The sequence below is a fragment of the Pezoporus wallicus genome, unplaced genomic scaffold (assembly GCF_028554395.1).
Source record: "Pezoporus wallicus isolate ANWC-B61680 ecotype Strahan unplaced genomic scaffold, APGP_CSIRO_Pwel_v1 contig_3486, whole genome shotgun sequence".
Lineage (NCBI taxonomy): Eukaryota > Metazoa > Chordata > Aves > Psittaciformes > Psittacidae > Pezoporus > Pezoporus wallicus.
Window position 1 is genome coordinate 2,528,238 of NW_026642292.1, and position 16,184 is coordinate 2,544,421.

Below are 16,184 nucleotides of genomic sequence, written 5' to 3' on the forward strand. Positions count from 1 at the left end.
ACACACTACTGGAAAACTGAAATGCAGGTAAACAAATGGCTTGCCCAAAGTCCTGCTACTGTAGTTATGTAGAGACTTTTATTATCTGGAGACTGTTGTGGTGATGTTGAGAAGTCTATCCACAACTTCAATGAGAAATGTCACAGCAATGCTCCTGACAATCACCCAGAAGGTGCAGGTGGCTCTGAACTGCCCAGCAGAGGAGGCTGACACAGCTTGCAGCTATGTGCGAGCTTAGTCTTCGCCACTGTCTGATTAAAGATTAGGCTTGACAAATTAAATACTGACTAAATTTAATCTTTAGACTAAATGTGAATGCCCATACACTCCCTCTAAGCCTCTTGCCCTTGTGTTCATTTGTATAATAAAAACTTCAGATTAATGTCCCCTAGCTGTCCTGTAAAAATGTACGGCTGCTTGTACATGGATACTATTCTTATCAGCAAGAACTGAAATGGGGATTTTCTGTGTCCAGAAAAGAGGCATTTAATATCAAACCAGAAAAAGTAACATCCTTTTCTCTGTGGGTACCAAGATAAATTTATCAAAGCCAGGCTAAACCAGTTGTCTACTATGTCAACATACTGGTATTTCTCTGATGTTAGAATAGATATTAGGTAGTAATCAGGTTATGGATAGGGTTGGTTTGCCTACCCAAACTGCCTCATTCTGTTCAAATACAAATATTCTGGTCTCTCTCTGGCCTGTGAACATACAAGAGCTGGTCATAGTAGAATATGAGTGGAAGCAAGGTAGGACTGGGGAGCGCTATCTAGGGTACTAGACTCCATCTCTAGCCACTGTAGAGATCCTAGAAGTTATAGACAGAATTCTCAGTGCTTGGGGAAAGGAAATAAAAAAGTTTGAAGTGTGGGCCAAACAGGAACAAACAGGAACAGCATGGGCCAACTGGAACAGTGGACTAGTGATGGAAGAGATTTAGAAACAGCTGTCTCTATAAAATAACAGTTTTCACTAATCTGTACTGCCACAAAGCAACGGCTTCTTATGGCGTTTTCACTTCCAGTATTCTTAAACTAACAGACAGCAGAACAATGTGCAACACTTTAATCACCATCAGATTTTCTGTTGTAAGATTTTCTTCACTCAGAGATAATAAGAACCAACTCTAACTTCCCTACAGTCTTTGATGCTAGGAAATAGAGTTTGGGTTTGTTTCACCTCTATATTTGTAGCCATGGAAATTTTATGCTAGCGAGTTTGTTAGTGCTTCAGATTACTTCAGATTATTTTCTTCAGAAAAAGCTGATGTGGTTTCAATGCCCTTGGGAAACCTGTTCCTACATTTTCTTCTCCTCTGGCCCTGCAAAATCTGTCCAGGTTTTACACTGGACCTCCTGCAGCTTCAGGTCTACTGATATCTGAAGCAAAAGATTTGTAATTATTGTCACCTCCAGCAAAATGCAAGAAGTTTTTTCAGCAGTAATACTGTGAACAGTATTCACAGTTCATGGATGCTGTTTTATCCCTAACAGAACCATTTCAAGTATTGAAATTGACTTGTAGTCCGAAAGGCAGCTAAGCCCTTCCCTTTCCATCAGTATGCAGCTTGCCAATCTCCAAAAAGTAGGCAATAAATTCACACACAGACCCTACGAGCAGAAATTGGATCCCTCCATATACTATTACTGCAGTAAGGTAACACAACGAGTAACAATGCATAACCTTTCTCTTTGCTCATAGTTACCTCTCTGCTAAAAATTGTACAATAGCATCAGGGTTGAATAGCTGCAACAAAGTGTTACCTCACTGTCAGAGGTGGTCAGATAATGGTGCCGTGTTATGGGCAGAGCTGAAAGCCCATAATGTTGTGCTACTGCATAAAATGACTTCACGGTTTGTCCTTCAGTAATTCCATGGGTATAGTAATGCCACAACTATTGCAGTCTTTTAAGATTAAATCACCAGCACAAGAAGAATACTCCAAAGATAAAAATATTCTTAAGACCTACTTAGAAAGGATTTTTAATTTTAGGCTCAAATCCCATCCTACTATGAAACAGAATCAAATGTCCTTTCGGTGCTGTGACCAAAAAAGTGATACTAAAACAAAGTAATGCATTACCTTGCCCAGCTGCTACCATTTCCCACAGAAAAATGAAGTGGAGTAAAATATTTTACTATACATCCCTCTTTTAGTTTATCATAACCGTAGTTCTACAGGTATCTATAGTCCTATAAGTATCTCTAAATTCTTCTGTACTCCCAAAGCTCTGAGGAAAATGATTCTGTCCCATTTCTGACCCTATCAGAAAAAGTGAAAGAAGAAATCTTATATTAACACATGTTCATGTTTGGCCCTTGAGTCTAAACATGATGCAGATCCCCAGAGGTAAACTTGTGATAAGTTAAAACTTGCTTATTTGCATTCAAAGCAAAGTGACTGAGCCTCATTTTTCTCAGACACAAATTTTTCAGATCATGGGGATTAAATCCAACGGGAAAACCTGATCCATTAGGTACACTGCATGACTTGGAAGTGATCACCAAGACTGGCAATAACTTTGCCCACCTGAAGATATACCTGTCTTAAGAACTCACATTTGTTTCATTTACCCCACAACAAGAAAATATACAGTACCTCTCACTTATCACATTTTCAGTTCTGAAAATTTCCCCTTAGTATTTGGCAGTGGATCTCTTAAGGACAAGGGCTTTAAGAGTTGTCTCTTCACAAATGCTGAGCATTTAAAATCCTGTGAAAGTCAACAGGGACTGACTAGGCTTAGTGCCTCTGCAAATTAGAGCTAAAGTAGAAAAAAATAATAACTTCCTAATGGATTGCTGAAAACCATAGTTTCAGCAATCAAGACGACAGAAAGCTGGGCTCTTTTCCCTGTCTAACACATAATTAACAACATTTGAAAAATATAAAAAGAGGTGCAAGAAAGAGGAATATATTTGTCTTCTAACTCCATTTGAGTGTACTGGACTAAAGGAGCTGCCTGGAAGGGCAAAGCATAAAAAAACCCTCTCTCAAAATAAGGAAGAAAATATATTTCCTTACAATGCATCAAAGCTCACTTGAAATGGAGAAGTACCTTTAACTTCTCTGCCTGCTGTAATAAGGGAGGTGGCTCGCACCCATTCAGAGGAACGCCTTCTCATAACCCACTCTCCACACTCACACTTAGCAATTTGGTAGGAAACATTCTCCAGCCCTTTGGCTCCCTAAACAAATCTCAGAGCCCAAGTTCCTTTGTCCTGTTTTTAAACACCATCCTTGCCAGAGCCACTCTCTGTGTGGTTGTGAGACAGACCGATTTCTCAAGTTTACCTCAACTCAGCTCAAGAAACATCAGACTGGATTTATGGCAAAGCAAAACATAAGATCTTTCAGATATTTTAAGTATTTTTTTAGTTATAAAATTAACAGCAGATGCAATTCTAATATTAGTTTAAAATGGAATGCATCTCTATTTGCTTAATTACTCCTACTCAGAATTCTTAGACAGGTTCCAGCTGCTTCAGTTGAGGGTTTGGCTTTAAAGTAACATCATGCTTTCCAAGTGCTGCCCTCACTTTTTACAACCTCTGTGTTCACATATGGCTGCTACAATCCCTTACAATCAAGTCTGGGCTAATGTGCTATTAAGAATTTTACCTGAAATCAAGGCATTTCAGTACTAAACCGTTGAAATCCCTTCCTGAATTAATGCCTAACCAGTTAGGAGTGACTGAATATCAGCTATGCAAATATCACTGATGTTTTTTTCCATCAGCTATGGTACACCCCACACTTTGAAAAAGTTACTTGCTTCATACAGAGCACTACCATCAAGAACCTGTTTGCATTCAAGTCCTTTTTCACACAGTTCTGCCAATGAACACAATCTTCCTCTTTTCTGCTCTCCACAAAGCACCCTGAACACCCCTCCAACCCTGTCACAGGTGTAAAACCAATAACACAGCAAACAAAAAATGATCATATTGCGTCGGAGATGTATTTAGGCTGCTGAGCATGAATTGAAAATAAACTAGTAAATCTCCAGCTCCACCACGAGATGGTGCTCAGGCTCCTCTGTAACAGGCACATGGAGTACCACCAGAGTCAGGGAAGTTTGCTTGAACTGAATACTGATACAGCCTAAGCACAGGCAGTTGTGTTCATAAATGGCTCCCTCTCTGCAGCCCTACTGGATACAGCATCCCCTGTAGAATACCACTGTGCTGCTGGAGGAGTCACCCAGCCAGTGCGAAACTGCAAAAAAACACCACTGAATCTTCCAAGCCGGAAGCTTGATATCCAATACACTGGCAAAAGCCTGGAAGTTTGGATAACCTCTTCAGTCGTTCAGAAAAATCAGATCCATAAGAACTATGCTAAAGGAAAAACTAAAATCTTGCATTTTCATACAGTTTTCACACTGCTCCATCTGCTCTGTTACATTTTAATATGCTTGAAATAAATCAAAGCGACCAGAGAGAGATGTACTATAAACTTTGATTACAATGAGAACTGGTCAATTTTATTGGCACTGCTTTTAATGGCAATGATTATTTAGGAAGCAAGTTTCCCTTAATCTAAAGTTATCCTAAGCAGCAAAATATCATAATATAATAAATTGGAAGCAACAAACTTTCACTCTTTATAGTATAACAGAACATGGAACTAAATGAGGCTAATTTTCTGCACGTCACAAAGGAGGCAGTGATATTACCCACACTTGTGGCATCAATACTTTGAGAATTCTAGGGCTGTGATCAGTATTTTCATGAAATAAAGTGAGGCTGTAGCAGAATAAGCTATGGTAAGAATGTAACTGGGGCAAACGCAATTACTGTTACACTGTAACGGTAACTACCATCATGTGATTTGACCAATCGTGTACTAACCTCCAAAAATCTCAGTGGTCATCTACAAATATGCTTCTTTCCTTCCCTTTTGTATTAAAGTTGAATCAGGGTTGTTACGTGAAATTTTATGCCATCTTCCACAATAGAATTGGCTATATTCTAGTAGAAATGGGCATTTAATCTGTACCAGCCACTAAAATCTCCAGGCTTCATTCACTATCCTGCTAACAACTCACCTTATAAGCCTACAAGATAAAACCCCACCTCTCACACTTCTATAGCTCTTTCAAGGGGCTTCTTTGCAATTAGAGCATTTTTATATTATTTCATAAAGAATGATGAAATTCTAGCAACATTGGCGCCTGCCATTTGTCCACAGAACGTGCAAACCCATTCCATTCAAATTGGACTCTGTGCCACCATAAACTCATTATAAGAGGCACATACCTTCGACTGTACATGCCAACTGGAATGGAGGGAACCCAATCACATTTGTAAGTCCTCACAATGCTGCAAAAGACTTGGGGTTTGAGACAACGAAATATCAAATGAATGACATCTTTTTCCAATTCATCTAAGAAAGGTTTGTGGGCTTGCATGCAGCAGAACGATTTGACAAATACTGTCCCCCCTCTCGAAGCTAAGAGCTAAACACCAAGAATTCAAGAGAAGCACCATGATAGATAAAAGACTGCAACTCTGTTTAAATGTTTCAATGCTGTTAAGTACACTTTTCACTAAGCAGTTCCAAAGAAACTAAGTTTGGTGAAGGTGGCAGCAGCTTTCAACATGAAAAATGCTGATGCTAGTCAAAAGCAAAACCAGCTACATTTCTCTGTCTACCAGTTGAAAACAGTGGGCTGGATATTTTAAATAAGGTTCCTCTACTAAAAGGGAAACAGAAAACACACCTAAATTATGACAGCTTGCTGTCTTAATCCACAATTAAACCTTTACCTGAACCTTCATTAAAAATTAATCAGAATAACACCACCCCTGTTTTAAGCTTGCTGGTGATTCTCTGCTTCAAATTCATGAGCAAACAAAAACAATAAGATATCCTCAGAGGGTTAAAATTACCTGGTGATTTGACCTTCGATTCATGGTCAGGCTTGGATACTGTAAAATCCACCAAGAGGGAAAAGTTATTTTTCCATAATGAAGTGTGCGCACATGACTGTTTAATATAGTAACCACTGACGTGACACAAAAAGATGTTTAACTGAGAAAATTACTTGAGAACTTCTCTCAGGCTTTCTAACTTTTCATATTCACAATGAAAATGTTCAGAATATTGCATTTTCTACTAGCTAGAAAATGGTTTGTGATGATAAAAAATAAAATCTTCACCACTGATCAAACACATCTTGGCTTCTTGGCCAGGTTCCTTGTGAAATCAACTTTTCCCATGCATTTTATTCCCTTTGTACAAGAGAAACAAGAAGTCAACAACCGTTTCCTTGGCCCTGAAACCTCAAGAATCAGCTTTTCTTGTGATAAGTTAAGCAATTAGAAATGAAGACATCACTGCTGAAAGTCTTGTTAAAGGCAAGTTTCCAGAGAAGCAGCAGCAATGCAAGTTTGCCATATGAATCACACACCAGCGTGCACCAGGTCAACCAAGCAAGACTCTCTGAAAGGGTCTTGTTCTCTCTGACTCACTCTGTCCCTACACAAACAGTAAATGTTTCTAAGGTACTCCTTTCGGAGGCAGACCACAAACCTGCAGCTCACCTTTCCCCAGCTCATTTCAGAAAGGCCAATGTTCAAGCACAGAAGCACCAAAGGGTGTTTTTAAATGGAACTTCAATCTTACTCTCCAAGCACCTGTGTGCAATTGCAGTTCTTTACTCTCCCAGAGAATTCATTTATGAGCAGCGCCTTCTGCCAGCTTTGCAGTGCAAACTGCAGGCAATGTGACAGGGCATGGTGGCAGAAGGACAGCAGCAGTCACTGCTGAACTAGGTGGGTGGTGTGAAGACTGTTAAATGTGAGGAAAAAAAGCTTGCAGCTGTGGAGAGGCAACTTCTCTCTGCCATTATCAACCCTCTCACTATTCATTTCCAGAAACAGCATCTACTCGTTAAGTCCTAATGCAGTCATTGTTTGATTTTAAGAGAGTCAACAGCCTGGTATGTCTTAATGCTGGAAACAACATATCTAGTGCTGCTGCACAGCTCCCTGATATTACCACTCACATAGCAAATTTCCTCAAACTCAGTGCATTGTGTAGAAAAAGAAAAATTTAAAAGATGAAAAAAGAAATGACCAAATGCCTGGGCTCCACAGACAACACTGGTTTAGTTCACCTTTGGCCATCTATTTAACTGCAGGGCAGCAAAAGCATTGCCTTTTTAAGCCCTGTAGCATGATGCCCACAAACTTTGAAGACTATAGTTACTTCCTCAGTGTACCAGGTCTAGGAGGCAGGTAATCTTCATAGCAGCCTTCATGTGCTATGCTTCGGATTTTTAAGCAAAATAGTGATGATAATACACAGGCTAGGGGAGAGTGAGTGAGCAGCTGTGTGGTGCGTAGCCACCTACAAGAGTTAACACAGTACACTGAGGAAAGTGCAACTGATGACAGCTGATCTGAAAGGAACACAAATCAATTTATACAAAGAAAGTGGCCAAACTAAGAAACAGAAGTGTACAAGTTTTTCTATCAAAGCCTTTTTTTTTTTTTTCTGAGACCCTGCAAACACTGCAACACAAAAGGAAGTAAAATACCCTCTTTTCCCAAACATGAAAAAGGAAGCCTGTATTCTAACAACAGTGGATAAAAGAAACACATTTCTGAGCAGCAACTAGCTAATTTAATGGATCATTAAAACAAAATTCAGCATCACATGACTTCAAAAGTTATTCTACCCACAAAATTCTTCTTGGGTTTACCCATAGCATCTTTCTCCTTGGCAAAACATCCCCAGCCTTTTCATATTTCATGATCTTTGTTATAGTACCCAGAATCCCAGTATTTAATCAGAATTTCTAACATTAAATAATGGGTATCTAGCTTAGTGACTGACAGGGTGATTGATACAGTTGTTTTGACTCTGCCTCCTTCACAACAGTTCTCATTTTAGTTATAATCCTGTGGAAGGGGTCAGTGGCTAAAGGAACTGAAAATTGTATATATAAAAACATAGAGCACAAGGACAACCTTTCAAGAAGTGGCAAGGAGTCAAGAAAAGCTGCTGAATTCGTTCTGCCAAGCTGGGCTCTCAACAGCTCCATGTCTTCAAACTGATGACCTTAGAAGACCTGCTGAAGTCTCTCCCAGAGCACTAGAAATGAAAAGTCAGACTACAGACTTTCAAAGGATGGGACAGTATTAGCTAGAAGATGAAGGTTAACTGCTGCTAACTAAGAGCTAGGGCTAGCTGAAGTCTGGTGAACATGAATTTGCATTTGTAGCCCAGATTTATGGCCCCTAAAATATCCTGGGATGCAAGGACCTTGCCATATCACAAACTGCATTTTAGAAGTGCAGAATTTAATTATGCACAATAAAACTTAATCTTCGTGGCACTGTCTGGATGAGGAGGATTAAAGACATTGTGGAAAGCTTGTGCTTCTTACACCCAGTGTTCTGCAACCCATAACACAAATCACTAGAGCCTCTCTGCCTGTCACTACCAGTCTATCAAGTATCTGCTGAGCCTGAAGTTTCACTGATTTGGCCTTAACTCTACTGATAAGGTAGCACCCAACACAGTAAGCACTGCTTGTGCTGATTAGCATTTCCTCTTCTTTTTCTTTTTAACTATTCAAGGTCTCATTAAAGATTCTCTTTCTTGGTTGGTCTCAGACAAAATTAGTCACATATAAAATACTTGCTTCCTCCTAGATCCTAGAGCACGAGTTTTCAGTTTTGTGCCAATTTTCTTTGAATAAAACAAGGTGGATGTTCTGGCAACCAATTATGGAACCTAATCTACAGAAGACATATTATCTAGAGCAGCAAAGCAGAATAGCTCCTCATATGTGCTTCACCTTTTGCCTCTTGCTAGATGGAAGATGTCCAAAGGGAACCCAGATCCAAAGGGTCTTGTTCTCTCCACTGCAACTGGTAACTGTGTGGACTTAGCCACTCCCTTATTAAAGCAAGCTCAGGAGCACGTTGGGGTAATAAGCAACCTCGGAGTTGAGAACTTAAGAGGTTTTTTCACACTAGGGACTTGAATCAAGCAAGTCTGAGACAGAATAACTCGTTTTGTAGTAGCTGCCATAGGAAGAGGAATTTGTTGAGTTATGTGATAAGCTCATCTGCACGCACAGAAAGGAGCTCAGGAGCCCAAATACTATCTTCTTGGGTTACAGTGGCAGGGGGGCACAGATCAAGGACTCCTGAAAAATGAACACCCTGCCTGGGCCTCTCCCAGGACTGTCCAGCAGAGCCACTTGTCCCAGTGTCCAAGCATGAAACTCATCACTAAGTCATCTGGAACATCTCCTGAGATCACCTTTTGGTCTAAGGGGGTTGTTGCCTAGGGTGGGACACACATGATGCAGAGGAAAAGCAGCTTGGGCTCAGACAGACTTGTTATGGGATGTTTAGGGGAGAAACCAAAGGCAGAAAAATTGAGGAGTTAAGGTGATTTTGGAAGGAACAAAATCTTATTTTTTGGGAAAAGAGGGGTGAGGGGATATAAAGGGCTGGTCATTTCTACATAGCCAGTTAGTATGCTTAGGTGGCTGTTCCCTGTGCCTTATCAGTGCAGTCAGTCCTGTCTTCTTACTAAATTAATTTTTAACTCTTTCCTGGGTGAGGGTTCTCTATTCCGTGTGCATGAGGATGTATGGTGGTATAAGTGCAGCAACTGGAGTCAGACCATGGGTGAGAGGGCCCAAATCCTTGTGCTGCCAGAGACTGGAGTGAGCATGGGGCTGTGAGCAAGCTTGTGATCACTAGTGAAGTGCCAGCCAGGAATACATCTTCAACCTTATACTGGCTGAACCTGGAAACACGGAGTGGAAGTAGCCTTACTGCTCTCAGGCTCTTGGCTGCAACATGGTATGCTCTCCTCTAATAGTTCTTTGTTTACCATTGAACTGGGAGGACTGCTGTTTCATCACCTGACAGAAGGAAAAGTCATCCAAAGACAGGCTTGCGCCCTTCCCTTCTTCCGCACTGCAGTGCGGCAGCACGAGGCTAGAGCAGCACCCTGAGCCTGAGACTGCTCGAAGGGGAGACCACTGTCAGTGAAGCTGTACCGATGTTACTCACACCAGCTTTGTTTTCACCACTACAGTATGACATACTAATGACTCGTCACTTTTCAGGCTGCACAAGCATTCATTTCTTCCTGATTATGTTTAAATGGAATTGGAAGATACTAGAGTCACAAATATGACGTGCACGTTTAATCATACCTCTTCATTTTCCAAACAATGTTTTCATGTTAGAGTACTATTAAGCCTTTATTAAAATGACAGGAACATCACTAGGGATCAGATAAGTGCGCTCAGTTTTATAACATTTTTATTAGTTAGCATGACTTCCTATTTCCTTATGATAATATGGAAAAAAGGAAAACTTTAAACCTTCCCCAGAGAGTTACACACCATAGGTTTATATTTTGTGTTGTTATAGTGTCACTTACTAAAATGAAACATTAAAGTTGCATTGAATTAAGGCACTAAATACAGTAAGCATGGCAACTGAGAAGGGAGAGCCACCCAATCTAGTATCCTAGCTCTCTTCTATCGCCAAAGACCAGTTCAAAGCTCATTGGATCTGAAACAACATGCGAACAGTGAGGCCTCATAAGAGATACAGGATTAACTAGTAGTGATTGGCCTGTGATTTTTCATCCTCTTCCATTTGTGCTTTTAGCAACAGGTATAAGAAGAGGATCAGGATTTGCTGAGGCTACACAAGTAACATGAAAATAGGTAACGGCTTGTCTGGCATGCTTTAGTGAGAAGAAAAAGCCTCATTATGAAGCAACAAGCAATATGACAGAAGTATTCACTGTCCCAAAGATAGCTACTTTTGGAAGATCAAACCTCCCATAAAGGTAGTGTCAAACTATGTGACCAAAACACCACATAAGTTTGGGAGAAAGACAGAGAACCAGGCCATGAAAAATAATACAAGTGGTATCCTAGAAAGAACATGAAGTGAAAACACCTCCAAAACCTAGTAAACCTGCACAGCACACACAGCCCTGTCCTCTACACTTAATACTGGGTAGGATTCTGAAAATGATCCCCATCCAGACTGATATGGAATGGGGGTAACTGAAAGGGAATAAGGAAGTCGAGGACTAGTTCTGCAAAACACAAGTATGCAAAATGCTAAGGGTATTTAGACTATACCTATTTTTCAAATAAATCCAGCCAACAAAAATTGTGCTATCCATTATATCTGCATTATGTTGAGGAATCATTCAATGCACCTTCACATTTTGGGATCCTGATCTTGTTTGTGCTGCATTCAGATGAAAAGATAATTACTACCCAGTTACGTACGTCTAGGCAACAGCACTGTTGTGTCCTTCTAAGTTCAAACGCTGTCAGGGCACAGAGACATCAGTTTAGGTATATCCAAGAGGGAAAGGAAAGGGTAAGTATTGAAAAAAATACCATTCTAGGAAATTATGTCAGCCTTCCATTTCAGAACTGTGAGGTATTACAGTGATGAGAAACGGAGAGAACATAAGAAGAAATGGAAAACAGTATTTTACAGCAGATAAATGACAACCGAAAGATATGCAATCAAAAACCCCTCAATTCTTCTAATGAAAGTTAGGAGCAAGTGTATTGAAAATTAAATGCTTACCCAGGACAATGTACTCTTCTCAAACAGCATGAGCTTCAGTGCTCGCTGTGGTAAGCTCTTTAACCTATACAGACATTTCACAAGATGCCAAAGCTCTGTTTACCTTTAAAACCATGCACCATGTTCCTCTTATTCAGTCAGCAATGATGACAGCTTGACCTGAAACTCTTCAACTGATCTGGAGTCTCATTTGCCAAGTTACTTTAAAACACTTCTGCTCATTCCAACAGACCCTAGCAGACCCATCTGTATGTGGATAACTCCCTCTGTACAACTAAATCTCAGTGGGTCTGCAAGAATGGTTACAGTGATACTTGGTCTGCTACTGCTTAATTGCATTTTATTCATGCAAGAGTATACAGTTTTTTAATAATCAGTTCCCAACAGGTTCCCTTCTAGAATGCAGAACAGACAACGGGAGTCATTGCAACAGGCAGCAACAGAACAAGGTGTTGGAGTAGGGCTGCTCATTTTCAGCAAAGTATCATAAAAAATAAATTAGGAAAATCCAAAGTGATTTAAATAAATAAATTGAAACCTTCAAAGGAAGACTGTATTTAAAAATGTAACATGCTCAACTATTAAAAACGCATGGAAGCAAAATGAGTCAAGATGTTTTGATGCTTATGGGGAAACTAACAAAAGCCCTAGATTCAGACTGTCTTCCCAGTATTCTGATTAAAGGATTCTTTTCCCTCTTTCTATTTTTTAAACGTTTCTCCCAATTACATCTAGATTTTTATCTGCATGAAAAACAGACCATTGCTCCTTGCTGCTAAAGCTGCTTTCTCACCTGAAGATAGTCTTCCAGAGCTAAGCCTTTAATAGCCAGCTGTCACCAAAAGTTGAAGATGATGACAATGATATCAGACTGTTTTTCAGGACCAGAGGAACTGATATGGGTGCTCAAATGGCACACATCAACAACACCTACGGTGCAAGTATTTACATAGAGTTTTGGGTGGCTAAGCAGCAAGAGCATATGAACTCTCAGGAAGCAAAAGATCCTGGTTATATGCAAATGCCCTCAGTGCTGCTGAGTAAAAACTGGCAATCTCAGCTAGCAGTGATTCAAAACACTTTTTCCTATTACCTACTCTATCTTCAAATACTTGTTAAAACTTTGGAGAGCAAAAGGAATTAATCAACAGCTGTTGAACTTTGAGTCATATGGGATTAATCCCACACAGCCCTGCAATAGGGCTGAAGGCAGCTGCAGTTCTCAATGTTGTGAACTCGTGATCAAGCTCCTACAGTGTATCAGGGCTCAGAGCTGAAATAATCACACACCAGCCAAAGTTTTGGCTTGTCCCTGACTACATGCTCCCATGGACCGCTTCGCAAGACCAAGAAACGAATTGCTTTCACCTCCCTGCAATGCAGGATGTCAATCAGCTGGCAGTGACCAGAAGGGAAAACTGATCTATTATCTGCTTATGTGTGTGGTTGTTGTTTTTTTCCTATTTGCAACCAAAGAGAATCCTTTAAATTTTTGCAAACACTGTACATATGGAAAAACCCCAAACAACTGCTGTCTAGCACTACAAACCTACTCTTAGCCCAAAACTATGGCAAAGCTGTGAAGAAACTGCTTTACAACAGGATTTTCTCAGTGCTGCTACAATTGGCTCTGCTACTTAAAAGTTCTCTGTTTGCTTTTGGGGATGTAACACTTCTTTCCACCTTCCTGCTAGCTTAGATGGGGCTCGCTGGTGCACAAAAAGACCATGGGAAACACGTGGACCATCTTTGCCATTTAATCCCTTACAGCATTTCCAAAGTGATGCTTAGCCTTCCATAAATCTTTCCATATAAAATCTAACACAGAGGATCTGCCAGTTCAGGAATCTTGTTTCATGTAAAGTAAAGCACACTTGAGAGCTAGACAGCTCCATTCTTTGGGAAGTGCTTTTCACTTTGAGACCAACATCAACTTCTACCAGCAATTTGAAGTAGAACAGAAAAGATTTTGTTTGCTCAATGAGTCTAAAATTGTATATGATATTTTACTATTATTTTGTACAGATATTTTATAAACCTTCTTCCCTTTCTTTTACGGATTGAAAGGGATTTTCAGTGAACCAGATTCAGCTGGAATTTATTATACAAACCTAAGAGTGCTAAATGCTATAAAGGGTCTCACATAACCCTGATAATATAATCAAAATGTAAGATATCATTTCCCATTCTTCTATACCCCAATGAAAATGACTTTTAATAAATATCAGGTTAAGTTGTCACCATTCTGAAGTCAAGTGAGAGTTTGAGTAGGTTTGGGGTTTTTAAACACACATGCCTTTTTTGTAATGGAGAAGTGCATACAATACCTGTTGTTATTCTTATGTAGTTCTTTAAAAATTTTCATAAAGACAACAGGTTACCAGTGAAATATAATATCAGCTCATCATGTTCCTCAGGTGCTCTTCTGCAAAGCTATGAAATAACAGTTCATCTCCTTGGAGAAACCTAACATGAAACTTTCACATACGATCACCACAAGGTTTTCCCTCCCCCCACCCAGCTTCATATCCCACCCAGCCCTTCCATTTCAGAAGATGCATTTTTTTTTAAAGAAAAGAAGAGAAAATAAGAAAATAAATAAATAAAAAAACAGTTTATAAAACATCAAATAAAATAAAGTTATTTTAATATATATAGAAAGAGAACAAAATGAAACTTGAGGGGAAACTTACTGGCGTTACAGTTTATCCTGATACAGTCTAGATGGGGAAAAATAAATGAAAGATGAAATTGCATCCTTCAAGGTAACAGCTGCAGACATCCAAAAACAATCAGTCCACCCTTCCGGGGACAGACACACGCAAAGAGATGTGGCCATTTTATACTTATATACAGTCTGTACAAGTTCAGGAGTGGGTGTATATGTACAGTATATTCTACATAAATATTTGTTACATAAATATATATATACACACATATATATACACATATGTATAGAGAGATATACCAGTATACATATATATCCACATGTTGACAGAAAAAGCTATTTTTCTTTTATAGAAACCTCTGCATCAAAGAGTATCTTCTACTCCAGACCGTGATGTGAATTACAATAGAAAAACTGATAATTAAGGCACAAAAATCTCCTTCAAAACCAAGTCATACTCCAGTGTCATTTCACTTTTTAAAGACCTTTAGCAATTTCTCTAAGAAGCTTGAAGCTCAAAGTCAACCTTTACACTTGGTTTCTTTTGAATTAATTTGTGTTGTTATTGCATAAATATACCATCTGTCCAACATAGAATACATGTAAAATCAACCTATGAGATTTGTTGGTGCAATATTTAACCCTTTCCAGCTCTCCCAAAGACAGACCCACCTGTCATTCCCCCCCAGCCCAGAGCACTTTTCAGTATGTGCACAGGCACATTTACACTGTCCATTCAGGTGAGGAAAGGGTTGATATACTGCCCAGTTGTGTCCTATCATAAAATGGCCACTTGCAAACAGCTAACCGCACGAACGCCCAGCCCAGATTTCAGCTAGTTCTGGAGGTTGGGAATAGGTTTTATTTTTGTTTAGCAGGGGGAATGAGGATTTCTTTCAAAGGTCCCCAGACCTGCCAGCTCCTCAGAGCCCGATCTCATCTTCCTGTCTGAACGCTAAGACTGAATGGGATGCTTGTAACGTTCAGGGAGAAGACGAAATGGACAGCGAAGTGCCAGATCTGGGAGCCTTTGCTGGCACCGCTTTGTTCAGAGCTTAAAGGCAAGGGAGGGACAAAGAGGGGTACATGGAAAGAAAGAGTTATGCCTATTAAATGGAAACTGAGGTATCTGCTCAAAGAAAACAAGTAGAGGTAGGAAAGCCTGAGTTAGAGGGCTTCTGAGCATTGCTTCTCTCACTAACACGCTAATGCTCAGCATATCTCGGGATATGACCCATAAGAGGATCTTTTGTTTATAAATGCCTATATACAGCCTTGTGAACATGGTGTCTGACATGGGCAAGAGTTACCTTATCACTGCTATTATGTATCTTGGTTCATGCTGACCTCTCAGAAAATCAAGGCCAGGAATAATAGCACCATGCTACTGGACATGCTGTCTGGACAACTAAAGCTGTGACCAGCAGGGATGGTCATATTTATTACAGAGATATGGCCCAACAAGAGAGATTATACAGAATGGCAGAGAAATAAAATGCAGTTTGCTGCTTAACTTGACCAATTTTATGCTTACTGAGACAGATGTAGGAAAATTACTTCAGTAGCTGAAACTAAATGCAGTTCATTAAAAATGAGGGAGGGGGAAGAATAGGAGCCTATAAATAAAAGCTGTGATGAGCAGGGACACACCAATCAGGAGCAGCATAGCCAGAGAGAGTCTGTTTTTAGCAGAACTTCTCTTGAGAAAATCTGGGTTTGGTTTTGTGCGATTAGGTTTGTCATGTGTCGTCAACCGCAACAGAAAAGTGGGAGCAAACAGTCCTGGAGCAATTGCTATGATCACCATACAGTGGTGGCTATATCCCTTACAGGAGTTGGGTAGGGTAAGGGGAGCTCTGAAATACATGCTGTGGAACTTCCCACTATGACCTGATGGAGAGCAAGAACA

The 16,184-nt window shown here is 39.9% G+C and overlaps 1 protein-coding gene across 25 annotated transcripts in view; it reads right to left on the minus strand.

Annotated features, from left to right (window-relative positions):
• Positions 1-16,184, minus strand: part of NRXN3 (neurexin 3) — a 1,038,145-nt gene that overhangs the window by 659,333 nt on the left and 362,628 nt on the right. For 18 of the 25 annotated variants that reach the window (XR_008974789.1, XR_008974788.1, XM_057428510.1 and 15 more), the window contains one exon: positions 14,301-14,327. The exons of the other annotated variants lie outside the window; for them this stretch is intronic. Coding sequence is in view for 16 of the 18 variants with exons in the window: in XM_057428510.1 (XP_057284493.1) it covers positions 14,301-14,327 (27 nt within the window). In the remaining 2 variants the exon portion in view is untranslated. The remainder of the gene's footprint in view (positions 1-14,300; positions 14,328-16,184) is intronic. 25 annotated transcript variants of the gene reach the window in all.